This window comes from Ursus americanus, chromosome 5, assembly GCF_024610735.1.
Source record: "Ursus americanus isolate L20-20 chromosome 5, mUrsAme1.1.p, whole genome shotgun sequence".
NCBI lineage: Eukaryota > Metazoa > Chordata > Mammalia > Carnivora > Ursidae > Ursus > Ursus americanus.
This window is the reverse complement of record NC_142131.1, coordinates 63,246,585-63,273,276: the sequence shown is the minus strand read 5'-3', so window position 1 is coordinate 63,273,276 and position 26,692 is coordinate 63,246,585. Positions and strand designations below refer to the sequence as shown.

The window sequence follows — 26,692 nt, the reverse complement described above, 5'->3', positions numbered from 1 at the left end:
GAATCCACAGTGTGTTCCTTTACTACAGTTTACTAATTTCAACAGCAAGTGAGATCATGCGTAGGAAATAGATTTTTCTTCAACCCATCAGCAACTAGCTGACAGTAAACTACCATTCCCGTAAAACACACACAAAAACCCCGAAATTAGATTATTTCCCTTTATTTTTAAAGATTTTATTTATTTATTTATTTATTTATTTATTTATTTATTTATTTATTTATTTGTCTGTCAGGGAGAGGGAGAGGGAGAGCGCACGTGAGCAGGAGCAGGGGGAGAGGCAGGCAGAGGGAGAGGGAGAAGCAGGCTCCCCGTGGAGCAGGGAGCCGGACACAGGGCTTGATCACAGGACACGGGGCTCGATCACAGGACCCTGGGATCATGACCGGAGTCCTGAGCCAGAGCAGACACTTAACCCACTCAGCCACCCAGGTGTCCCAAATTATTTTCCTTTAAATAAACAAATGAGTATCAGGATTTGATTTTGAAAACTAAATCCTGGATGATGTTACAATCTTGGTGCACATTCAATCCAGTCTCATCTTTTCTGCATGTGCAAGAGTGTTCATACATTTGGACAAAGCAGATTTTTTTTTCTCTGTACTATAAATAAAGGAATTTCTCTGCTGTAAACAGGCAAATAAATCTATAACATGGTTTTATGAACCATCCTTGTGAAACCTTAATAATATGAACAGAGAAGTACATTACGGTATGTAAGCGGTCTTTTCTATTGCCAGAAAGATTGGTGCTTAGTAAGGGTCTGGATTGAAGACATCAGGAAAACAAAATTTATTTTCTTGACTAACAATTTCCCAGGATTTAATGCAAAGACATCACTTGGAGAAGTCTGATGCAGCTGAAACATGCTGTTTTTATATCCGATCAAGTGATGAGTGCTCTTATTTCTCTGTTTGCCTTAAATTTTACTACTCCATACTTTTACACCTGCTCATAATTACCTGAAATGATTTATAATGTATACATTTTAGCATTAAAATACAACATAATGTCCGAGATTTATACTTTCCACAGGAAAATATTTTGTAAAACATTTTTCTGTACCATAAAATAAAAATTAATCTTCACTGCATTTTTGAAATGTGGCGTTTATTTTAATATTACTAATACAGCAAAGCTTACCTCACACAGCAAATATTTTCTTTTGGAATTAAATCATCTCCTGATGTAAGTTTTACTAAAGTCATATTTTCCGTAGAGCTTAATTAATCTGAATTTTGGAAAGACTCTTTAAGATGGCTATTTACATTACACATAGATGTGCATACAGCTCACATGCACAGAAATAAATCATCTGAATAGACGTGTACGTTCAGGAAGAAGTATATGCATTACTCAGAGTGGGGGCTTTTGTAGCAGACAAGAATATGTACGTAGAGCTCTTCTGGGATGACATCATACAACAGATGTTTTATTTACCAGGTAAAATACACTCAGATGTCACTTACCAAGGCATTCGGTGCCTGAGGAACTCGACTGGAATCCTTCATTACACTCACATCTGTAGCTCCCGACAGTGTTCACACAGCGCCCATTTTCACAAATGCCTGGCTTGGTCCTGCATTCATTTTCATCTTTGGGAAAACAAATAGGGTGAATAATGAGCAGACTGTAAAATTACCATTTACAAATTATCCTTGAGTGGGTTATATCTTATTTAAAACGTCCTCATCAAAATACTAATGTGATGGGATAAAAACCAGTCATACATGAAAATGGGTTTATTTTTAACTCCGTCCTTCCAGGTGGGTTCTTTCTTAACAAAGTGTTTCTCTTTCTGTTCCCTCCCCACCCTTGTGGGGAAAGGGTGGTGGTTGACGAAAACTGGCTTCCACAAGATGTAAACTTGCCCCACAACACCAGACAAGCTGGGAAAGAACTGTGGGGAAGAGGGTGCTGGTTACATGACAGGAGAGAGAGGCTGGGAGCACAGCAGGGGGAGGTGTTAGGGAGGGGTAGAGAGTAGGGTAAAAGCCACACAGGCGGGGAAGAAGGACAAGCTCCCGGACTTTGAGTAAAATCGCAGGAGCAGTTTGGTATGTGAAGGCGACTAACGGGAGAAGGGAGAAGGAATTTAGGGTGTACTGCTCTTTTGGTTGGTAATAAATTAGAACAAAACTGCTTCATTAAAATCTCCTTTGTCCTTACTGTATTTGATATTCTGTAAATTTTGCTTGGGGCTTTTGTTTGTTTGAAGCTCTGTTATTATGAGCATAAAGGAGCTCATAGTGAGATATTTTTGATAAACTGCTTTCATCTTTATACTTTTTAAATCTTTGTTGATATTTATTTTGCTTGTGCTTTCTTTTTATCAGCATTTGCCCTCAATGTTTTGTTGATCTTTTATTGTCGATCTTTCTCACATTCTGATTTGGTACCTTTCATACAAAAAGCACCAAACTGGATTTAAATGGAGTTTTCAAAAGTACATCCGCCTTTTAACCAGCAGTTCATTCCTATCTATCGTGACTGCTGATATGTTTGGATTCTTACCTGTCATTTTATTTTGTTTTACATTTACCATGCTCTTGCCCTCCTCGCTCAATATTTCTTACAATAGTCTAGATTTCTATGCCCTCCTCTTATCTCCATCTCATGTCTGGAAGTTACAATCTTCTGTCTTTTCGGTGGTAACCATGAAACAACTTCAGCCATACTCGAATACTTTTCTATCGGTTTCAGAAGTCTCTGGATGAGTTCCTTCTGCTCTCTCCTGGTGCCACCTGCCACGCTGACATGATCTATACTTTGGTTTGCTAGATCTTTTCTTTAATGTGCCATCAGTATCTGTGTAAACCGAATCATGAGGTTTCCTGGCTCCTTGGCTTACCATTGCTTCATGGATAGAACTCTGTCCTTTTGGATTAATAAGACAAAATATTGGAGTATCTAGTCTGGTAATCACAGAGGATATGTGGGTGGCAAATTCTCTAGAATACATTTCTGACAATGTCTTTTTCATTTTCTTACTAGATTGAGTGTAGAATTTTAGTTCAAAATTATTTTCCCTTAGAATGTTTGGAAAATATTGCTCCACTATTTTCTTTTACCCCATGTTACTGTTCATTTGCAGGAAGTCTAGTTTTTCTCTCTGGAAGCTTTAAGGGTTTTCACTTTGCTCTGAGCATCCTAAAAATCACCATGATGTGTCTTGGTGAAAATTTCCTTCCCTTTTAGGGGAAAAAAAAACTAATTATGGAAATTTTAAAGTATATACAAACATATTGAGCTAAGTTAATAGATTTAAAAAACTGTGTAGCGTCTGTTATTTCTAGAATCTGAGGGTTCAAGGTCTGCCTTCCTGATCTACTGCTATCCCTGATGTCATTTACCTTTATTTTGATTTGCATTTCATTGTCCGAATTGCTTTTTTTAAGCAGGGCTCTTGTTGGACATACTGACTGAGCTCCTCCCTGTCTGATGGCGTACAACAGAGCTTTTATACTTGGAAGATGGCTAGACAGGTCTGAAAACTTTAGGTTACTTTTGCTCTGCTACCACTGGCGTGAGAATTCGTGTAAGAACTTGAAGAAAGTAGCTTGATTTTTTTCCTACCTTGTACGTATTTTCCTACCTTGTACGTATTTTCCCTTTTCAGCCCTGTTGCCTAAAGCCAACAGGTCTTTTCTGATAACTTTTTTTTCTTTTTTCTATTGTTGAAGTTTGTAACTTCGTCTCCTTTGTTGAAAATTGTAACACCCTAATACAAGTTAGGGTGTATCTTGGTGTGTTGTTGCCCCACCTATGACATTCTGATTTCTGGCATTCCATGTTTTATCCTTTGAAAATTTCTCGATCACATCAGGACGGCCAATTAGCGACCATGGCATTGTCCACTGCTCTTGTCTTTGTGCACTCAGCTGTCTATTCAGCGTGACACATTAGAGACAAACAAGACAGGTCTTACTTTAACTCATGATTCAAATCTCGAATGGGAACTGATAACTCCCTTGACAATCTTACTGCATTTCTTCGTACATCCGTGCTCCCACTTTCTACAATGACTACTGCACACGGAGACGAGAACTCGTCCATCTCTCCACTACCAACCACCTGTATGGCCCTCGCTTTCCACTGCTTGTCTTTTTCCACAAGTTAAAGATTCTCTGGTTTTTCTCAAAGGCCAGTCTTTGCACTTGTACTCTAGATTGCCTTCCAAAGAGTTCACACTTCTCCTTTTTCAATGAGCTATTCTTTCAACACACAATTTTCTCATAACTTCCATCTTAAAAAACCCATCTCTTTTAATAATGTCTTATACCTCTAACTAGTACCTCATTTGTGTTTCCCTTCAGGACAAATTTATTTCCTTCCTTCCTTCCTTCCTTCCTTCCTTCCTTCCTTCCTTCCTTCCTTCCTTCCTTCCTCCCTCCCTCCCTTGTCCTTCTTTTTTTTCCTCCTCAGTGCTCTGATTCCTATTTTGTTCTATTTTATTTCCAGCTTTACTGAAGTACATGAAAGGATTCCTCTGTCGAGGACCCATTACCTCACATATTTGCCCTTTTTCTGCGTGAGAATATTTAAGTTCTGTTCTCCTAGCAAATGTCAATTACACAGTACAGTGTCCTCCGCTATCGTCACCACATCACACATTAGATCCTTAGACCTTATTCATCTTATACCTGTAAGTCTGTATACTTTTACCTGCCTCTCCCTGTTTCCCCCACCCTCAAGCCCCTGGCAAACATTTTTCTCCACTACTTCTGTGAGCTCAGTCTACTTACTTTTATTTTTTTAAGACTCCACATACAACTGATACCATGTCTTTCTCTGTCTGGCTTATTTCACTTTGCATATTGCCCACTGGGTTCATCCATATGTTCTCAAAAATGACAGGATTCCCTGTATCCTCTGTACATTTTCTTGATCCCCTCATGCACTGATACACATCTAGGATGTTTCCACACTTAGCTACTGCCAGTAATGCTACAGTGAACAATGGAGTTCAGGTATATTTTTGAGGTAAGGCTTTTGTCTCCTTTGATATATACCCAGAAGTGGGCCTGCTGGATTATGTGGTAGTTCTCTATTTAATTTCTTGAGGAAACTCCAAAATCCATACCTAGTGGCCTTAGCAGTTTACGTTCCCACCAACAGGACATCAGGTCACAGTGGACAGAATCCCCTCTTCTCCACATCCTTCTCAACACTTGTTATCTCTTGTCTTTTTATGATTAGCCATCCTAACAGGTGTGAGGTGTTATCTCATTGTAGTCCTGACATTCCTCTACCTCATGACTGGTGATAAGAGGGCACCAAATCTTATTGCTCCTTCTCAATGTCTTGCTCTGTATCTCAGCAGCATTAGACACAAGTGGCCACTCTCTAGCTGCTTGAATAATCCATCCTTTTAATCGTCACGATCTAACACTGACCGGAGAACTTCCTCTCTTGCTGGCCACTCAGTTTCGGTTTTCTAAATATTTTCAATCACACGAGATTTTGGAGTGTTCAGAGCTCAGTCACTGCCACTCCACTCTCTTCGCACTCTTGGTGTCCTCATCCAATCCCGGGATTTTTCAATGATGACCTGTTTGCCAATAATTTACAGCCATGGCTTATGAACAGATCTGTGTATCTAATGTTACCACTTGGGAGGCTCATACGTTACTGACAGTTAAGTTGGTCAAAACAATTTTTATTCTTCTGTGCCTCCAACCACACCTGTTTCTTCCTGTCTTTTTCCTTATCAGGCCATAGTTGCGTCATCTGGTCATTTATGCAAGTAAACTCCGGGGACTCATCTTCTCTACCTCTCTTCCTTCCTCCACCATATCCAATCCATCCGTGCGCACATTCTGTTGATCATCTCCCAGGTACATTCCGAGGCTGAGTCCCCTTAACCACGTTTTTATGGTGTACGGCTTTTATTTGAACTTTCTTCGGCTCTCATTTGGATCAGTAAAATAGTCGCTCAAATGCACCCGGCTTCTACTCCTAACCCCTCACAACGCATTACCCACTAGGCAACCGAAGATCTTTTAGATTGTAAATCAGACAATAACAACAACTAACAAGAGAAACTCTACTATAAGCCAAGCACTGTTCTAAGGGTTTTATATGAATTAACTAATTTAATCTCCCTGACAAGCCTATGAAGTACGCGCTCTCATTATTCCTATTTGTGTTTAGAGGACGAATTGGAGGCACGCAGTGAAGCCAGCTTGCCCCAAACACAGAGCTAGGACATCCGAATCGAGGTTTCTCATATTCATCATCCATGTCCGGGGCCCGCACAGTGCAGGCGCCACACCGGTCTCTTGACCGTGGCCTGCAACGCCTTTGCCTACGTTTGGGCCTCACCTCAGGCCGCTCTGCTGGCACAAGCTCCGGCTACGCTGGCCCTTGTTCCGGCCTCAGATGTCTTTGCTCTTACTGCTCTTTCCTTTTCCTTTCCAGGCCCCAGCTCGAATGTCACCTTGCCAGTGAAGCCGTCCTTGAAAATGTCTTCTAAATTAGCTCGCGTTTCATCATTAAATCTTACTCAGAAAGATTCACTGCTATATGAAATTATCACGTCAATGATTTGTTTGATGCCTGTTTCTCCCTGAGCAGAAGATACACAGCTTGAGAGCACAACAGGGGCATGGAGTCGGGGTGGGGGTGGGGGACAACCCATCCTTCTAGTTTATTAGGGTGTTCCAGGAACTGCACACACAGCACGTGTTCAGTAACGTGTAACTCAGTAAGTGACTGTTCTGTAATAGTTTTCCACGGGGGCAGTGTGTTCTTCTAATATACAGATTTAAATATCTTCTACAAGATACTCATATACTCAAATATATTTCAATTTTTTTTTGTACTTTTTTGGGGGCGGACTTCATTTATGCAATGTTGGATTTTTTTTGTCTTACACCTGTATGATTTTCTTATTAATCACTTCCATATCCACATCTTTACTTGTGTTTTCATCCTTTGCTATTTTTTATTAATTCTACTGTGACTAATTTCTGTGATTTTTTTTTTCTGAGCTCTGCTAGATCATTCTCTCTTGATATTGCTTTATCTTCATTTTCAAGCTCTTTTATTATAATTTTTATTTAATGGTGTCTCTTATAGATTATGAATACAATTTTCCTAAACTTGTCTTCTTCCATTCCTGAGGTGTTTGAGTCTATTTTTGTTTGTATTCCTTTCTTCTCCCCCCCAACCCTAGTATATATACCTCAGTTGCACTCATGTGTAATTATCCATCTTTGACTGATTTTCACTATTTCAGCTATTTGCTGAAAAATAATGCAGCAGAAGACCACCCACTGCTGAGCTGGCGTCATCTACAGCTTCGGTTCACTGTTTTATAAGCATTCTCTCACCAGACTGGTTATGTCTCTGCCCATGGGGCATGCATACAAAGTTTTTTGGTAATTTAGGAGGTCACTGTGGCTCTGAGTAAAGTTCTTTAAGTCTTAGTTTGTCAACTGTGTTTTCCCTCTTCATGCCGAATGTGGAACTGGGCTTCTACAGAAACATTTCAGGTTTCTCTCATTCACCTGTATTCCCAATCTACTCAAAGACTGCTCGATGATCTCTTAAATTGGGGCAATTACTTTGAAAGAGGTCTGTATTCTGTTAAAGTCTAAAGAAGAATATGTCACTGAGCCTCTTATGTGTTTTTGATTGAAATTTTATAATATTTGAAAGATATTCTTCAGAGTTGGTATTTCAGACCATTCCTCATTTAAATAAACAACCCTCTTCCTTCCTCTGCTGTATTTCTAAATCTTCAGGGGATGGGGGTGAGGGAACACTTTTTTATTCCATTATCTTAAAAGCAAAGCCTTTATTCCCTTCATTAATATTTCAAAATTCATTTTGAAATAAATTTTATTCATTTCAAAATGAACAGCCAGCAGTATTGTCAAGATCTTCATTAAAATTTGATGCTCTTGGTAAAATTTTTCTATTTATTAGGTTTTTCTATTCATTTGTTTATTTAAAAAATAATTACTGAGCATAGTATATTGCATACTCAAATTTTGTCTGCTGTATCTTTTAAGGGGTAACTATTCAAAATGTATAAAGAACTTATACAACTCAACACCAAAAAAACAGACTAAAAAATGGGCAGAGGAATTGAGTTCACACTTTTCCAAAGAAGACATACGGATGGGCAACAGACACATCAAAAGATGCTCAACATCACTGATCATCAGGGAAATGCAAATCACAACCACAATGAGGTATCATTTTACTCCAGTGAGAAGAGCTAAAGTCAAAAAGACAAGAAATAAAACTGTCGGCAAGGATGCCGGAAAAAAAGGAATCCTCAAACTGAGGATTGGTGGGAATGCAAACTGGTACAGCTACTGTGGAAAACAGTATGGAGGTTCCCCCAAAAATTAAAAATAGAAATATTCTATGAGCCAGTAATTCCACTAGTGGGTCTTTACCCCCCCCAAAAAATGCAAACACTAATTTGAAAAGATATATGCACTCCTTTGTTTACTGAAGCATTATTTATGATAGCCAAGATACGGAAGCAACCTGAGTGTCCACTGATAGAGGAATGGATAATGAAGGAAGATGTGGGACATGCACACAATGGAATATTATGCAGCCACAAAAAAGACGAGGACATGCCATCTGCGACAACATGTAAGGACCTAGAGGTTACTATGCTAAGTGAAATAAGTCAGACTGAGAGAGAAAAATACCATATGATTTCATTCCTATGTTGGATCTAAAACCACAATTGAATAAACAAACTCAAAAAGCACAACCAGACCTATAATACAGAGAACAAACTGATGGTTCCCAGAGAGGAGCAGAGTGAAGAGGTTGGGCAAAATGGGTGAAGAGGAGTGGGAAGTATAGGTTTCCAGTTATGGAATGAAAAAGCCAGGAAATAAAAGACACAACAGAGTCAACGATATTGTCATAGCAATGGTAACCGATGGTAGCTACACTGGGGGTGAGCTCAGCATAATATATAAACTTGTAGAATCACTGGGTTGTATACTTGAAACTGATGTAACATTGTGTATCAAGTATACAATTAAGAAAATATTTCATCTGTGACTGCATTTATAGTTTTCTTTATAGAGGTTTTAGATTTCCTACGTAATTTCCTACATAATTTCCTCTGTAATTCTTAAGCTTGTAATATTTTTAGTTTCTAATGCATTTGACATTTGGGGGATAATTTTGTTGGATTCCTGTTTCACTGTACTCAGCATTTTTATTGTATTATTTTATGGCTTTATCTCTCTCATTCTGACATTTGTAAACACTTTTTATTTATAATAATATTTTGGCTGTTTATAATGGAATTTCTAACTATAAAAACATGTCTGCATAAAATGGAACTGTGCTACAAAGAGTTTTCTGATGATCAAAGAAAATTCTGCAGAAGGTTCAGCTACCAGCATGGTATCATGAAAAGCCTGAGGATCAGAAATGTTTTGGAACCTGCATCTTCTGCAGCACCTTTTAACAATTAAGAAATTCCAAATGTATAATGCTGCCCTAGGTCTTTTCTTTGAAAAAGCAAATACATGGGATCATAGAATATTAGAGCTAAAACACACCTCCTCCTCCCACCCAAATCATGCAGTTTCTCACTCTATAGAGGAGGAGACAGAGACAAAGAGAATTTAGCCTCTTTTAAGTCACCCAACTCACTTATGGCACATCTGGGACCAGAAAACTGGGTTCCTGTTATCATCACAGTGCCCACCCCCTTGCTCCCAGGAAATGCACAGGTAAATGTCATGACTGTATAATATAAAATTCAGCTGGTTACAAAAATAAAAATGTTTCCAGGCATAAAAAATAAAACACATTTTGAAGTATGTTAGCCAGATGAAATTCAAACACACATATGCAATCAAAGAATTAAAAAAAAAAAAAGGAAATGAAAACGAATCTCAGGCACCATAAGAAGGCAGGATGGTTAACAGTATCTTTCATACAACCTACTCGTACCCGTTCAAGCATGTTAGCATCCGCGCTGTGCGAGACTCTGAGAAACACAGGCGAGTTTGTAAACATGACTCAGGAGTCAGGGTCTATCTTCTAGGTTTTCGGATCTTGGGAGAATAGTGCTTTTGAAGGAACCACTGTGTAACTGTTCCTCTGATGTTATCTATTTTTAGCTTTATTAAGTAGTATATATTGAATGAAATACCTAATAGATTAAGAGAAACTATGGAATCGAACTATAGTCTGATCGGTTGTTGCAGACATTTAAAAATTTATTAAATATTACACATGTAATTTGTGAATTCCACTCTTTTGTAAAAAATTAAAGTTGACAGATAGGGTTGATTGCTTTAGACTAGCACCCTCTAATCTTAGTATCTTCCCTGGAGGTAATTCCTTCTGTGAAGTGGGGTTTATCTTTAAAAAAATTTCTTTGTGTATTTATTTGCTTACATACCTACAGAAAACATAGAGTATTACTTATAATTTTCTCTACGATATGACACATTATGTATTATTCTATAACTAGACATTTAGAGTTTTACGTTAGTACCTACACACACATACCTTACTCCCCTTACCTGCTCGGTGGCATCTCACAGCACCAATATGCCATGTTTCACTGTCTTCCTGTGATGGGCATTTGAGTTGTTTCCTAGTCTTTTTTTTTTTTTTTTTTGGTAGTTACTATGAACAAAGTTGTAGTGAATATCCTTGTTATCTCTCTTCCTGTGTTAGATTTACTTTTTCAAACAGCTTTTTTGAGCAGATATAATTTACTTACTGTAACGTCTGCATGTCTTAAACACATAAGCCAGTGATTTTTAGTAAGTTACAGAGTTGTGCGGTCATCACCACAGTCCACTTTTAGAAGTTTCCATCTCCCAAAGAGATCCCTAATGTCCTTTTGCAGCCACTCTACATTTTGGCTTCTAGCACCAGGCAATCACTGATAGATTCGTTTTTAAGAAATCTTATTTTGTGATTTTTTTTTCAAAAATAAGAAATTATTCACTATCTTCAAATGTCCCTCCAAATACCGCCACCATTTTTGAGGGACTGGAGGCTAGGACTATAAGATTCTTAATTCAAGGAGGGGGAGCCATCTCCTCTCAAGGAGGAGGAAGACTGTGGACTGCACTGTCCCCGGTGATAGCACCTTGGGGAAGAAGTGCTGAGATAAATGGGCCAGGCGGCCGCAGCCACTGTATGTGACAGGGGACTGTGACATGCACCATAAAACCCGAACATTTTAAACTCCAGAAGACACCTTAGAGATCTGGCCCCACCTCCTCCCTTTACACATGAATTAACTGAGGTCCAAGTATGTTACAAACAATATGGCCAAGTCACAGCGCCATCCAGCCTGTGACACGCCTCTGGAGATGATCTGCCTCTTCCTCTCCTCGTTGATGGAATGATCCAAAAACCAAGAACACGCACTCATACTTTTACTTTGCTAAACAAGCAGAATTGTCTCAAGCAGTTGTCCTATACTTCTCAATTAAGTGCTTTCGATTTACAGGACACAGGCTTCACTGGGACTGCACCATCCAAACCTCATTCTACCGGCATGGCCCCTGAGATGGAAGAAATCCAGCTATAGCACAGCCTTGAAAGAGCTAGGAGAAGAGCGGGCTGGCAGTGAGGACGGTTTGGGAATAGTGCTGTAACTCTGTGTTGAGGTAGGCAACTCAACTGAGCAGAGCCCGCCCCGCGAAGCCTTACCGACACAGCCCTCTCCGTCCGGCCGTCGGGCCATCCCGGGCGGGCAGACGCACATGAAGGTGCCGATCACGTTCTTGCACATCATGCCTCTGGACTCACAGTCATGGAGCCCTTCGGCACATTCATCCAGATCTAGAAAAGATTTTTAATAGGACAACAAAATTCTCAGGAGCAGGCTACTGTTCCAAATGTTCAAGTCTTAGTTTTGGTTTTCTGGTTCTTAAAACGTTACTGTGTGACAGGGAAAGGAGGAGCCATGTCTCTTCCAACTCTTGACTATATTCTAGATTTATTAAAGTTTCGGCATTGGTCCTAATGACAAGAAGTTTAGGAAAGAACTGAATGGGAAGTCATGAGCGAGGGAGATAAACCATGAGAGACTCTGAACTATAAGAAACAAACTGTGAGGGTTGCTGGAGGGGAGGGGGGTGGGGGGATGGGGTAACTGGGTGATGGGCATTAAGGAGGGCATGTGATGTGATGAGCACTGGGTGTTATACATAACTGATGAATTACTGAACTCTACCTCTGAAACTAATGACGTACTATATAATTGGCTAACTGAATTTAAATTTTAAAAAATGTAGTTAAGAAAAAAAAAAAAGTTCAGGAAAGGACAATCTTTGCTTTAGTAAGAGCCCAAGAGTGTGACAATGGTGGGCCCTTCAGCCCATCTTATCTGTGACTTGCTCGGGCAGACCATCTAGATGTGGGACTCTACCAGCAAAATGTTGTCAGATACATGTCTGTAAACTCTAGAAGAAGACAGCGGAGAACTATAAAATCATTAAAATACATTCCCAGTGTGGCAAATAAAATGTTAACTGTTCTCTTGTCTTGTCCGTGGCCTTACCTTTGCACATCTTCTGGTCTTCCCTGAGGGCGTAGCCGATCGGGCACGTGCATTCATAGGACCCGAAGGTGTTCATGCAGCGGAAGGCACAAAGCAGCGGGTTCTGGGCACACTCATTGATATCTGATCAAGGAGACAGGCAGGCATGTACTGAGCGTACAGTTTTAAGTGCTTGTTTACACGACACTGATGTATTTACTCGGCTGTCATGGAGAAAGCAGTAAGATAACAGAACTCCCACTACTGGTACGGACAAGTGGGTACCTAATAAACTCATCCTCCAACAAATAACAACTATGAACTCTGAAAAAAAAAAATACAAAAACAACTACCTGAAGTAGTTTCTAGTGATGAGTTGAAACTCAGCAAACAACAAGCAAGTAATAAGTTCCTAGGTTTTTTCTTTGTTTATTTTGTTATTCTGAAATTACCCTGTGCATGGCCATAGTCCTGGCAGCAGCAGCACCCGGAAGCTAAATCTTCAATGGAAACTTCCCAAGCTTCTATCCAGAGCAGTCAGGGGAGGGAGCTAGGGGCAACCAAGGCTGCTCAAGAGTGAGGGGGAACCCCAGATAGGAGAAGGCCAGAGATGGAGACACACTATTTTTTTTTTTTTTTGCATAAAAGCCCAAGTTGCTGACTTAACCATGCACGTGTGGGGCAAAATCAAAGAAGCTAGCCACACTGGGGCTTATAGAACAAACTGAAATCAGAACCACTGTCTTCCACAGGCCTGACACTCTGCTTTTATGTTCATCCAGGTTAACTGCCTGCTAAGACAAAAGCATCAACGTTCTTAGAAGTAGTACAACTGATTCCAGAAGAAATCACTCACAACATCCATGGTATAATCCCAAATTAACCAAAATGCCGAGGGGCCAAGAAAACAGGATGCCAACTTCAAGTGAAAAGTACCACCACAGATGCCAACTCCGAGGTGACTGAGAGGCTGGAACTATCAGACAAGGGCTTTACGGCAGTCACTGTAACTATGCTCACTGGGTAAAGGAAGAGATATTTGTGATGAACATTGTCATCAGTAGAATATCAAAGCAATAGAAGTAAAAGCTGAGACATTAAAAAAAACACTTTCTATAGAAATGATATTTAAGAAAAGTATTACTTGCCTTCACAATTCATCATGGGCCCTGGCTCAAAGCCTTCATTGCAGTTGCATTCAAAACTTCCAATAACATTGGTGCATGTCCCATTCCCACATGGGTTGCCGATCGAACATTCGTCAGTGTCTGAGAAAAGAGGAGTAAGAAAGTGCCAAACGATTTGCAGAGTTTTAGTTTAATATGCGGATGCCCATGAATATCCGTCTGGCTGTCACACAACTACAGGATCTCTACAGGGCATGCCTGACTCTACACTCCTTGGCCTTGGCTGGCTGGTCGGCCTTGATTCAGTGCACGGGAGCCCAAAGGATCAAGTGTGCCAAGCTCTGAGTCCCCAGACAGCCATGCTTTCCCTAAAAGTCACAAACCCAAGAGCTACAAGAGCAGGTACGGAAAGTCCCAACGTAAAATGGACATCTTTCCCATCACTGGTTTTGGCAACTGTCAAGCTCTAGGGTAGGCACACCAGAGTCTGTATATTTGGCTGAAGGCAGAGGTTGGGCAACTCTCTCCATATTCACATAAACCAGACCTACTGGAAAATATAAGATGGGAGAAGAAAAAGCAGTTACTAGCTATTGATACTGGCTCTGTAAATCCTACCACCACCCAGGATGCCTGGAATATTAGAACCAGAATAGAACTTTCCAAGTGTGTAACGTGGAGGCAGCACTCACCCACACAGCGTACTCCAGTGTAATCCAGGTTGTAACCCATTGGGCATTCACAGCGAAAAGACCCGTCTGTATTGATACACTGACCGTTTGAACAAATGCCTGGGCTCTCAAGGCATTCGTTGACATCTAAAATAAAGAATTATCCATAAACTTCCTCAATATAAAAAGATATGTCAAAACTGTATCTATTCAACAGAGACTTAAAATTTATAAAACATGTGAACATGTTACCAGATAAATATGTATTGTATTTCGCATACAGTGTAGTCTCGTGATAAATATAACGCATGTTATATATAATACTGTATATATGTTAAAAATATACCATACGTTTTGTAGTAAAATATGACTTAAAGAATGTACAATAATTTACTTATATAGAAAAAGATCATAGGAATAAAATACATCAAACCACACCTTCACGAGTATCATGAAGACTCGGAACCGTCCCGTGGCCGTAAGGACACAAGTCCTGGAAGGCAACTATAGAGAGGAACACAAACTCCCCGTTACTGAAGGGTCTCAGCTATCGGAGAACTTCAGAACTGATTAATGGTATACGTGAAATTAGACTTATTTTTCATGTACAAAACTGCTTTTTAACAAGAGTCTTATTTTATTTTTATGGTTTCCTTCAAAAGCAACACTGCGTCTATTCAGAGAAGGTCACCCAAGCTTGCCCAGCGCCTTCCGGGGTGTCGCCTATCAAGGGCTTCTGGTTCTGTCTGTTTACTCATTTTTTTTAAGTGATATATATATATTTTTTAAAGATTTTGTTTATTTATATATTTATTTGACAGAGAGAGACAGCCAGCGAGAGAGGGAACACAGTGGACGGCGTGGGAGAGGAAGAAGCAGGCTCCCAGCGGAGGAGCCTGATGTGAGGCTCGATCCCAGAACGCCGGGATCACGCCTTGAGCCAAAGGCAGACGCTTAATGACTGCACCACCCAGGCGCCCCTGTTTACTCACTTAATGCGGAGCGGCCAGAGCCCCTCTGCCTGGACACACGGGCGCTACCTCTGACCTAGAGAGCAAGCCAGGTCCGAGCCTGCTGGGAAGCACCCTGCACCTCTGCTGCAGGAACCTAAGACCTGGGAGGCTCTCGGTCTCATCCTGCAAATGGCCCTTGTGCTGACTCAGCTCCTGATCATTTATGTAAGATTCTGAGAGCGGCAGCCCAGGATCTGATCCCCATGTGGGACTTGTACAGCAGTTGGGAATATAATTTTCATCCCCTCCTTGCATCTCCTGCCCTGCATCTCTCAAATTCATTCCTTTGTTTTGTTTTTTGTTTCTTTGTTTTTCAAGATTTTATTTATTTATTGGACAGGGAGAGACACAGTGAGAGAGGGAACACCAGCAGGGGGAGTGGGAGAGGGAGAAGCAGGCTTCCCGCAGAGCGGGCTCACCTGAGCCGAGGGCAGACACAATGACTGAGCCACCCAGCACCTCTCAAATTCATTCCTTTGAAAGCAAACACTACTAACCTCGGCTGGGGAGGGGGGATGAAGTAACGGGAGGAACTCTACCTGCTCTCACAGGTGCTGCATGATCAAGTGGAGACAGAGTCCCTCAGATGAGGGTGTGCAGGGAACTTTACAGTTTATACGTGAGGGAGGAATTTCGCTTTCAAAACACAGTTAAACCTGCGCAAAGCAGTATTCTGCGTGGTGGCTCTCACCTTCGTCATCTTTGGGGCACAGCTCACAGGGGTCCCCCCAGCCCTCTCCCGGCATTTTACTGCAGCAGCATTTGGCCTTGGTGGTGTTGAAAGCTTTGGGTACGGAACACTTTCCATTTTCAAAGTTCGTGAAGCAGAAGCTCTGGCGGGTATCTAGTCAAGAAAGCAAACATCACAGGCCTCCTTACTGGTCATGGAGAAGGACAGAATACTCTGTGTCTAACTGTTTCTGACGGAACATTTCTCATCGGCTGAACACAGGAGGCAGATTAGATTCGCAGCTGAAAGACAGGTCTGGAAAACCTCTGTGGCCAGTTTCACGTGCCCATTTACACTGGCCTGTCTATAAAGTTTGTTGTAATTATTTAAAATGTTTAAAATGGTTTTATAATGCCCCTAGGAAACTTGAGAAATTATGCTCGGTTTTAAAATGATTTCCGTATCTCTTCTTCTACTGTTACACGATAGCCTAACAAAAACATTCTACGTAACTTTCGGTAAATCCATTCACATTAAAACCAAGTCATACACCAGTGTGTATGTAGTACAAAAAAATCTATACCAACAACAAATGAACAGTGAAGCAATAATAATAATAATAATAATAATAATAATAATAAGTGAATAAAAATACTAATTTTTCAGTATGACATTAAAAAATGTGGAAACAAAGCCAAAAATTCAAAGTACCTTAAAAAGTGTCTGGCGCAGAGTTTTGAGACCTATATTTTTAACTTACACGTACCTGCTGCAGACATGTGCTTTGTAGTGACCACCACTCGCATGAGGGTTTACTGCCTAGCTGTCAAGCTCCTAAGGGCAAATGCGGACAGAGAAGGCGTTCACAGCTTACCAAAGCACCTGCGTCCATTATCAGACAGCACGAAGCCAGGGGGGCAGCTGCACTGGAAGCCCCCAGGAGTGTTGGTGCAGGAGCCAAAGAGACAGATGTTGGGATCTTCGTCACATTCATTTATATCTGGACAAGAGCGGAAGAATGTATTCATTTAACAAAATCAATATACTGTTCAGTCTTTAAAATAAAGTTTGTCCTACAACAATCTGCCAGCCACAGATTATTTAATATGAAATGAGAGTACATAATGTGTGTGTATAGCAACTTCTATAAAAGTAAACTATTATCGCTTCCAAAGTCAAAGATTATATCCAGTTCCCATCAACCATACAGCCCAGACAGACACCCAGGCAGAACCCCAGCTCCCTGCAACTCATCCCTGGGGGTGTGTGTGTCCACCTGCTTACCCCACGGGACCAACTCAATATCCGACAGGCGTCACAGCCTCAACGGGTCTCCCTCTCTGATGCTCCTCTCCGCCATCCAGCTTAAGATCCTGGACTTGATTCCTCCCCCTGACTCCAGATGCCCGAAGCATGTGACCTGGCACTTCCACCTCCTTTGGGCTTTCGAACTCAACCTCACCTGCCCCGGGAATACCATAAATCTCCTAATGGACTGCACGTCCCCTTGTCCCCTCACACTGCCACCAGGCTTTCTAAAACACACATCTACTTGAGACTCTGTGCCTATGGAGCCAGGGGGACTCAGACATGGTTTGAGAATTTCATCATTTCCACCTCACCCCAGAAAGGTTCCTTCAAATAAGTACGGATTCCTACCAGTGATATCTGGTTTTTTTTTTTTGTTTTTTTTTTTTTTTATCATCGGAAGTGCTTATTTGGTGAGTTATTTTGCCAGAGTGAGGAAATATTACACAGTTCCGGCCACATTAGAATGTCAGTTCCACAAGGACAGGACACATCTGTCCCGGTCACTGCCGCACTGCTCAGGCTAGCACGGTGTCAGGCACATACTATATTTTCCATTTATATTTGTAGAATTTTTGTGAGTCATACCGTACCCTTTCTTTAAAACAAAACAAACCCTGCCGTGTTCCACACTGTCTGTGGGACTGAGTTCAATCTTCTGAGCTGGCCACTCATGGCCCCTTACCACACTCTGGTTGCCTGCATTCTCCAGTGGCCTCCTCTGTCCTGTCCCTTTGATTAGTCAATTCCTGTCCAACGTTTAGGAGCCACCTCAAATGTCACCAGTCCTTTGTGATGAGCTTTCTTGACTTGCCGTCTTTTGACCACCATCATCACAGCTTCACCCTGTGCTCCCACAGTCTGAACCCACCTCTGGCATGACATCTGTCACACTGGATTCCAAGGATGTCTTTACAAGGCAGGTTTACTTACAAAATAGGTCTTTTCTTTTATGCAGTAGGTTACCTAAAGGCACGGACTGTATCTTTTTGAATTCCTAGCACCTAAAAGGTGCCAATCGTTCACTGTAACACACTGAAAGGTGTAATGAATTTGTGTGAGTGTGTACATGTGTGATACGTGTATGTTTGTGTAAGTGCTGTACAGTCATGTTAGGCATTTCATCTGGATAAAACTGGTAGAAAAGATTCCAGTCTGAAGAAAATAGTCTTACAGTGAAGTTGTGTTAAAGATCATTTTTTTCAGACATGCAAAATAGGAATGTTGCTAATGATGGATAAGGAAAAAAATACTTCTGCAGTTGACTGAAAAGTTACTGAATCACAGATTTTTTTTTCACTGAGAGAAAAGGTAGCTGAGCCTTTCTGATACAGAGAAGTGCATGTATGTCTTTCCCTTCTAATGGCTGACACACTGCTACTGTCATTGTTCCATAAAGGGATGGACTACAGGGGTAAAGAACTGAGATTAAATAGAGAATAAAGAAAATGAAAGAAAGAAAGGATCTTTTACTATTCAAGAAAGTTGTTATTAAGATGCTTCTAGTCTCTATTATTTTTTAAGGATTAAAAACACCAAACAGTTTTACAATGCACTCACTACAAGAGATCAAGAAAGGGAAAAGATATAAAGACCAAACTGGAATGACTTGGGGTATCCATTATATGAAATCATATGGTCTGAAAAATAATTAAGTTTGATGAAGTAAACGGTCTCCTTCACTTCTGTCTATCAGCATCCCTGGAAAGCGAACAGTAGAGCTACACAGAACTTTTTTATTTTAATTGGATAACTCAAAGGCAAAAAACCCCTCAGCAATCATTTCATGTTAGAAGAATCACACTAAGATGGTGCTTCTGAATTTCAACAAGACTGTAAAAAATAATTTGTATAAAAGTGAAATTAAGTAACTGCAAAAAGGTCAGCCTTCATCATGTTCACCAGGCAATTCTGGGACCCACTTCTGATGTGGTTACAGCGTTCTTGCATGCTGGAGGAGGTTCAGCAGAAAAACATCTGTTATGACAAATGGATTAATATTTTCTGTTTTGACATGAGGCCTTCCTAAGGAAAAAAATGTCTCAACAGCATGGTCAAGATTTTCTGCTCCACATTTCTAGGACTCTAGACACCTTTAATAGCTGTTTTAAAGTTGGTTGCCAAAGATTACAATTTTTGTAGACTCTCTTTAAATTCCGTAGAAAGTCTCTGTTGACATTTGGAAAAAAGATTAGAGTGCACTGAAAATTCTTTGACTGGTATAACGTTTCTGTTAATGAAAAACCCCACGTCCCTAACTGCTTTGTTCCCACCACTCCACCTTCACATCGATTCTGATGGTTCAGCAAAGCACATGTTGGCAGCTCTGTGCTGAATCCTGGGGTCGGCCTGCTTGCCGTGGTTTGGGTTCAGTACCCTTCCATAGGGTCTGGACCGGGTCTTAGACTCAACAGCTTGTGGACCTGAGAACAAGTGTTAACCTTACCGATGCAGTTCTCGCTTTTCACTTCGTACCCTGGGGGACAGATGCATCTGAAGGACCCTTCCAGATTCTGACAGGTACCGGGAGAACAAGAGCCAGGGAGAGCGACACACTCGTTAGTATCTTTAAAGAGAAATGAGAGAAAAAATGACTTCACTATGAGGTAACTGTTGCCAAATGATGTTAACATGAATTCAACTTGGTCCCTCTGATCTGTCAGGTCACTACAGACAAAGACGCCCTGAGATACTCTTTTGACATCTTGGGTATTACTCATTTGGCAAGAGCCTGACTTTCCCGATTTGTTTCATCTGTCTCCTTTTATGGTGACATGGATAGCCCCGAGCTCTCTTCCAATAAAAACATTTTGGACAAGTCATTCCCAATTGTTGGTGTATTCCTTATACCCAAATTTCCCATGGTATTTTATATTTTGGTCAAGTGATCAGATGATCAAGTGAAATGTGAGAGAGTTTCCAAGTATGTGTGTGGGGGTGGGGGTGGGGAGTCACATCATTATTTAACAAAACAACACAAAGACTGTTTACTGTGTAGAGAGTTACCTATACAATTCTTGCCATCTGGAGTAAGTTCATAACCTTCATTACATAAACACTTGAAGGAGCCAATTTCATTGAAACACCGTCCATTTCTGCACACCTGACCAAAAAAGGAGCTGCACTCATCTATATCTGTAAGCAAATAGGAATGAGCTTTTCAGAGAGAGCCCTTACATATGTATTGTGTTACCTGTTCCAACGTAAAAGCATATTCACCGGCATGCATTTACAAATACGCGTCACTACAATCCTCATCAACACAGAGAAAAACAGCTCCTACTGGAAGCACTGTGTGACTAATAAGGTCACAGAGATCCCTATTGTATTTCAATGCCAAGTTTTGATATTAATAGAACTCAAATTTATAGCCAGATAAAAACTGAAGGTTTATGGTGAAGCTTTCCATTCTTTTCAAATGAAAAAGATTTCTTTCCCTGGAGACCAGAAGGTGTACAGACTTAACCTGATGGCCTAGTTTGCAGATGACTGTACCTGGAGGTAAGCTAACTATATTCAAAGCACAGATAATGGAGCATATTAAATATAGAAAAATCAATTACGTTAAAAATACTCTAGAAATGCTAACATATATTTTGCTGACAAAATACAGAACTTGAAAGAAAAACATCTTCAGTTTCAGTGAAACTTAGGGTTGGCTGCCTTGGAGTAATTACTCTATTAATTACTGAAGGTTTTTGAAGGCTGTGTTTGGATCAGAGCTGTATTGGTGTCTTTAGTTCTTCCTGGTTGTACAAAGGGTCTGAGAAACTATAGATAAGAACGTGGTAGTTGAAAAAAATGTCCAGTCAGCTCCAAATTTTTTCACAGTGGCAGAATTTGGAAAAAGAAAACAAAACAAAATGGGGGTGCTTGGGTAGCTCAGTTAGTTAAGCATCTGACTCTTGATTTCAGCTCAGGTCATGATCTCAGGGTCGTAAGACTGAGCCCTGCATCGGACTCCGTGCTCATCACAGAGTCTGATTGAAATGCTCTCTCTCCCTCTGCCCCTCCCCCAACTCACGTGCGTGAGCAAACTCTCTCTCTCAAATAAAATAAACAAACAAATAAATACAAAAACAAAAACAAAATTGAGAGGAGCATGTGCTGGTGTAAACCAGAGGTCAGAGGTGGGTCTGAGCTGTGCTGATCCCACAACGGCAGGAAGCTGGAGTCGCCATCACATACCTCACAGGGCCCCGTGTGCGAAGGCATGCTGGCTGTGGGCACTAGCACAGTGCCTCATGCGTGCTAAACCACACATATGGTCAGCATTTGTTTGTCCTTCCTCTTGCCATGTCCTCCACTGACTTAAGGGACCTCCCCTACTCACTATTAATTGTTTTAATCACTGTTGTTTAGGGGCAAATGATAAAATTCTGTACAATGCATAGCAGACACTTTCATTTTCCCCTGAAAATTTATGGTTGTTCAAAATTAAAATCAAGCAGGTTTCTGAGGGCTGATGTGGAGACCTGACCCCTAGTCCACCCTTTCTGTGGGAAGAGGCATCCCTGGTTTCAAAGAAAATGATGTTTCAAGACACAACATGTTTTTAAGTTGGAGACTCTGTCAGCATTTGAATATAAATCAAGAATGCATTATTTGGAATGCTTGGAATAGCACTGAAACAATGACAGGTCTATCTTTGATCTCATTTAAGGGGTAAAAGCCACCCTAAACCATAGAGCAATCCCAGCAGATTTCCCAGCATCTGCATGCCTTTCCCCCCCCCGCATCGACCGGCTGATGGACAGAAGTACTCTACACAGCAGACTGTCTTGTGATTATTTAAACCAGTACTATGACTTTAGTTAACTGGAAATTAGTCAATGTTATTACATATCTTTCAGCACATATTTGTTTTTTATGATAAAAACACTTGATTTAGTCTTTGGTTTTATTCCTTATTTCAGTATATGGTGTGAACATGAAGTAGTAGCAACAAAGGACTGAGTACTTACCCAGGCAATCATTGTTATGAGTGAGTTCAAACCCTGGGTAGCAGAGACAGTTATAGGATCCAACTGTGTTTTTACAAGTTCCATTTCCACATGGATGCCGCTCACACTCGTCAACATCTACAAAGAAACAGTGGCTCCAAGGAATTCAATTTTTAACTAGAAAAACATAGCTGGTTAAACATTTACATTTTTTAAAAATTACTGACTCACTTAGATTTTCCTCATTCAATACTTAGGAACCTGCATTTATTTCAGGGAAATGAGTATGAAATAGAGAAAACTCTAAAACTGTAAGACGAAGTGCTGCTGAGTGACTTATAGGCTCGTATAATACTCAGAGCTCAGCTAAGCAAGCATTCCCTTGGCGTGCATGTTTTAATGAATGGGTCTGCTTGTCAGTTGTAAGGAAACCAATCGTTTGCAACACTAAACAATTTGTTCTATTCAACCATTATCAACACCACTCCCTCAGAAATTTACACACCTTACTTTGATCAGTACAACAAAGGCAAATTTTAGTTTCCTGAATTTTATAAATAGAATCCAAATTGAAGAAGTCTACTAGAACTCAGTATTATTAGCCCTCCAAAAATGGAATTAAAAGTGTGTTTAGAAAGGTCACCCTCACATGAGAGAACAGATTCCCTAGACAATGAATTCTAGGCTGTTGAAACTCTTCTATGCAAAAAAGGGTACTGTTCCTTAGGAAGAAAGCTTTGTTTAAGAGAGAGATTATCAAGAGGTCTCACTGACTTTTACCATCGACAAATTATTAGGCTTGAGGGCATGTTTTCTCCATACGAATTTCTGAATTAAATCTCAAATATTTTTTTTTAGCAAATCATGTTCTCTTTCACAGAGTACAGCCAGGAGAAGCATGTATGAGCAAGCATTCTTAGAAAGTTCATGCAAAGAGGGCTAGATCCTCTATCTGTCCTTCGTACAAGCCTCCCCTAGAGAGTTTTCCCACCACCATGGCTGAGGTCCAAAGGGGAGCTCTTAGGAGGCAGCAGATGAACAGAGACGTTCTCTGCGTGGTCCTTGTGGTACGGATGGCTCATAAAGGAAACCGGTCCTGTGGTCCTGGAATCTGACTTTACTGTTCATACAGGTAGTATCTTCAACACCAAAATAGTAGATGCACAAGTTCAGCTTTTACTAAACTGAGGATGTGTTACTTATAAATACCCAAGTTTTAAATTTAATTCTCCTCTTTTAAGTGCAATGCATGGAGAACTCTTTTGGCTTAGCTACAGCCTGCTGTTGACATGAGACTGAAGGAGTTATGCTGAGTTCCAAGGTTGGGCTCCAAGGTGGCCAGCCCATCTGCCTTTGAAATCTCCTCACGTGTCAGCTCAGCAAGCACTTACTGAACACTATCACTGCTCAGACAACCATTACACGAGCGACTGGGACATTTTAAAGAGTTTTGCTACATTTGCTTCTAAACATGTAAGGAGTTAAAACAAAAAAGCAGCTGGTAAGTCCCATGTATTCTGTGACTTGGGGAGAAAGTGTATAAATATATGTATATGTGTGTCTAAATATTTATTTCAATACTATTGCTCTTACTACTACTACTCCCTTGCATTCTTGCGGCTGGACAGGTTTTCTCGAGTGGGAACAGAGAAGGGGAAAGGGCAGCTGGTGACTGTGGTGACTTCCACAGAACCGTGAGTGTCCCAGAGTGCATGAGAAGCGTGTGAAAGGCATCTGAGCAAAAAGGTTGAAACAGTGAACCAAAGAATATACTGTGGTGTGTCCCTGCTCACAAATTTTACACTGAATAAAGGCATGAGCTAACTTTTTGCGAGACTGTTTCTGACAAGAGACGTGGTAGTTAGTCACAGCAAGGGGGCGACCCATAAGCTCTCTTGGAGTCTCAGTTCCCTGCACTCCTGGAACTAACGTCCTCCCTCTTACCCATGCACATAGTCTGGTCCTGGGAAGCCTTAAAGCCATTGTGGCAGATGCACTGGTAACTTCCTTGCAAATCAACACACAGGCCATGACTGCAAACATTAGGAATTTCTAAACATTCGTTGCGATCTAAAACAGAAAATAAAACACATGTTACACATATCTGATTTTCATTAAGATTCCTTCATTTTTCTCACAGGCCTGTTTCTAAAGCCTGCTATTAATTATTACAGACAGGCTGAAAATGAACCATAACAACAGCTGAATCAAAAGAAGCGAGGCTTGAAAATATCCAAGACTTAAAAAAAAAAAATTGGGCCATTTTTCTATGCTGATTGGTATCTCGAAGATACTATTTTATTTTAGGTCTAATCCTAGGAGAATCCATTGAAGGGATTTCTTTTTTCCTAACAAGTTAATCTAAAATATATGGTGAAACAGACTCAAGAGGAATGAAAAGATTTACTCGGAAACTCTTGTCCAAATTCTGAGAATAGATTTTGCTAGGAAAGCATGGCCAACTGCTCGGTGGAGGGACGGGGAGAAGGCGGCGCGCGGCCTCTCACCTACGCAGGCTCCGTTGGGGGAGAGCTTGAAGCCAGCCGCACACTCGCAGCGGTAGCTGCCCGGGCTGTTGAGGCAGTCCGCGTGCCGCTGACACAGGCTGTCGCCGTTGCTGCACTCGTCAATGTCTGCAAGAGCAAGTCCACTGTAACAATTCCCTTATTGTGTTAGTACTGCCTTCCCTCCACCAGTGTGGCGACCCGCTCCTCAATGCTGTAGAACTGTACTCCCGTACCAATCGGGAGACCGTCAAAAACCCACTTGTGTCCCCCGAACTCGTCTGGCTGGGGCTCACGCATGGTTCAGATTACCTTCGCAGACCAGGAGCAGGTCATTGTAACTGAAGCCCGTGGGGCATTCACAACGGAAACTGCCAATCTGGTTGATGCACACGCCGTTTGCACATATGCCTGGGATCTCTTTACACTCATCAATGTCTGAAAGTGAACAGATTCGGTCACATGGACGCAGTTCTGCTTATTTACCACAAAAAACTTTGACAATGCTACATGTATGCTGGAATGAGAATACACACTCAGCATCACAAGAATAAATTCTAGAGTGGTATGATTGCTTTTTTGGTTTATGAAAGCATACAGGCCATAAGATAGACTACTTTTCTTTGAATAGTGTTGTAGCTGATCCAATATACCAAGGGATTTTAGTGTCAATGTAGCAAATAAACTTCCTAAGGAATCAAGCTTCTGCTTCAAGTTATGCTTCAGGCTCCCCTAATGGCTGCTACTCACCTAACGAAGAAAGCTAAGTTTTCTTAATTTTATGAACTTTGTTACAGATGCATTGACAATGGAGACTTAAAATTATATTACTAACTTAATCTCTGAGGAAGAAAAGTAGAATAAACAACAGAAAGTACATCCAGATGAAAATGATCAGTATAACTAATAATTCTGCAAATTCCTAAGTAGAAAGGGACACTGCAACAATACACCAAAAATGTAAATATATAGCTACAAAAAAAAGCCACTAAAGGGTACAATACAGTGGACTATTTTGAGTCACGTAATACAATATTAAAGAGGAGGAAAACTAAGGTTTAAGCTTGATATGTAGGAAATCTTGAGATAGTCCGTTGTACATCATAACCCGATCACCAAAGTATGCTGAAAGAGTACCATCCTTATTAACACTTGGGGAGAGTCTGTAAATGTGTTAGTTCTTTCTTGCCTAACTATATTAGATCAGAATCCAGATTATTGTATTTTATGGCACTTTAAACTTTAAAAACGCCGAAGAGACTTTTACACAATTTCTACCTTTATGTATTAAGATAAACATAATCTGGAAAAACTTACCAACAGCTTTTCCGGTGTGAATGTCAAAGGTGAATCCAGGGATATTTCCACATATGGTTTTAAAGTCAGCTTTAAAATATAAATGAAGCAAATACACTCTTAAAATTCTCAAACTCCTTTCAAATAACATTTTGCATAAGTATTATTTGCACTGACAAATATATTTTATACTACTCACAACTGGATATTTTAATTTCAGTTGTATTTATTTGGTAATAGTACCAGCTTCTGTCAGAAGTAGATTTTAGACATTCTTTACCATTGTTATCATCACTAACTTTTTAATGCTCTTACAAGTAAATCATTACAAGTTTCAAAATATCTACTGAAGGCATTTTAATTCTTTTGTTCTTTGGATACGCGTGTCTTTAACAATGATCCAGTTTCTACACATTGAAAAACCAGGTTAGAGTACAAGTTTAAAAAGGGATTATAAATTGCACAAAGGCAGAGGCAAGCAAAAACAGTTGTCGTAGTGCGAAACAGATGAAAAATGAATGAATGAGACATGAATTTTGTCTCATCTTTTTTTTTTTTTAAAGATTTTATTTATTTATTCGACAGAGATAGAGACAGCCAGCGAGAGAGGGAACACAAGCAGGGGGAGTGGGAGAGGAAGAAGCAGGCCCACAGCAGA

At 40.6% G+C, this 26,692-nt stretch overlaps 1 protein-coding gene across 1 annotated transcript in view; it reads right to left on the bottom strand.

The window, feature by feature from the left end:
- FBN2 (fibrillin 2) overlaps window positions 1–26,692 on the bottom strand; it is a 240,051-nt gene that overhangs the window by 17,789 nt on the left and 195,570 nt on the right. Inside the window, exons 42-56 of the mRNA XM_045794807.2 lie at window positions 26,056–26,124; window positions 25,051–25,176; window positions 24,742–24,867; window positions 24,179–24,304; window positions 22,256–22,372; window positions 20,298–20,426; window positions 19,738–19,857; window positions 16,858–16,983; window positions 16,005–16,157; window positions 14,739–14,804; window positions 14,322–14,447; window positions 13,651–13,770; window positions 12,524–12,646; window positions 11,671–11,802; window positions 1,470–1,595 (exon numbers count right to left, since the gene is read on the bottom strand). Of these exons, the coding sequence (XP_045650763.1) occupies window positions 1,470–1,595; window positions 11,671–11,802; window positions 12,524–12,646; window positions 13,651–13,770; window positions 14,322–14,447; window positions 14,739–14,804; window positions 16,005–16,157; window positions 16,858–16,983; window positions 19,738–19,857; window positions 20,298–20,426; window positions 22,256–22,372; window positions 24,179–24,304; window positions 24,742–24,867; window positions 25,051–25,176; window positions 26,056–26,124 (1,785 nt within the window). The remainder of the gene's footprint in view (window positions 1–1,469; window positions 1,596–11,670; window positions 11,803–12,523; window positions 12,647–13,650; window positions 13,771–14,321; window positions 14,448–14,738; window positions 14,805–16,004; window positions 16,158–16,857; window positions 16,984–19,737; window positions 19,858–20,297; window positions 20,427–22,255; window positions 22,373–24,178; window positions 24,305–24,741; window positions 24,868–25,050; window positions 25,177–26,055; window positions 26,125–26,692) is intronic.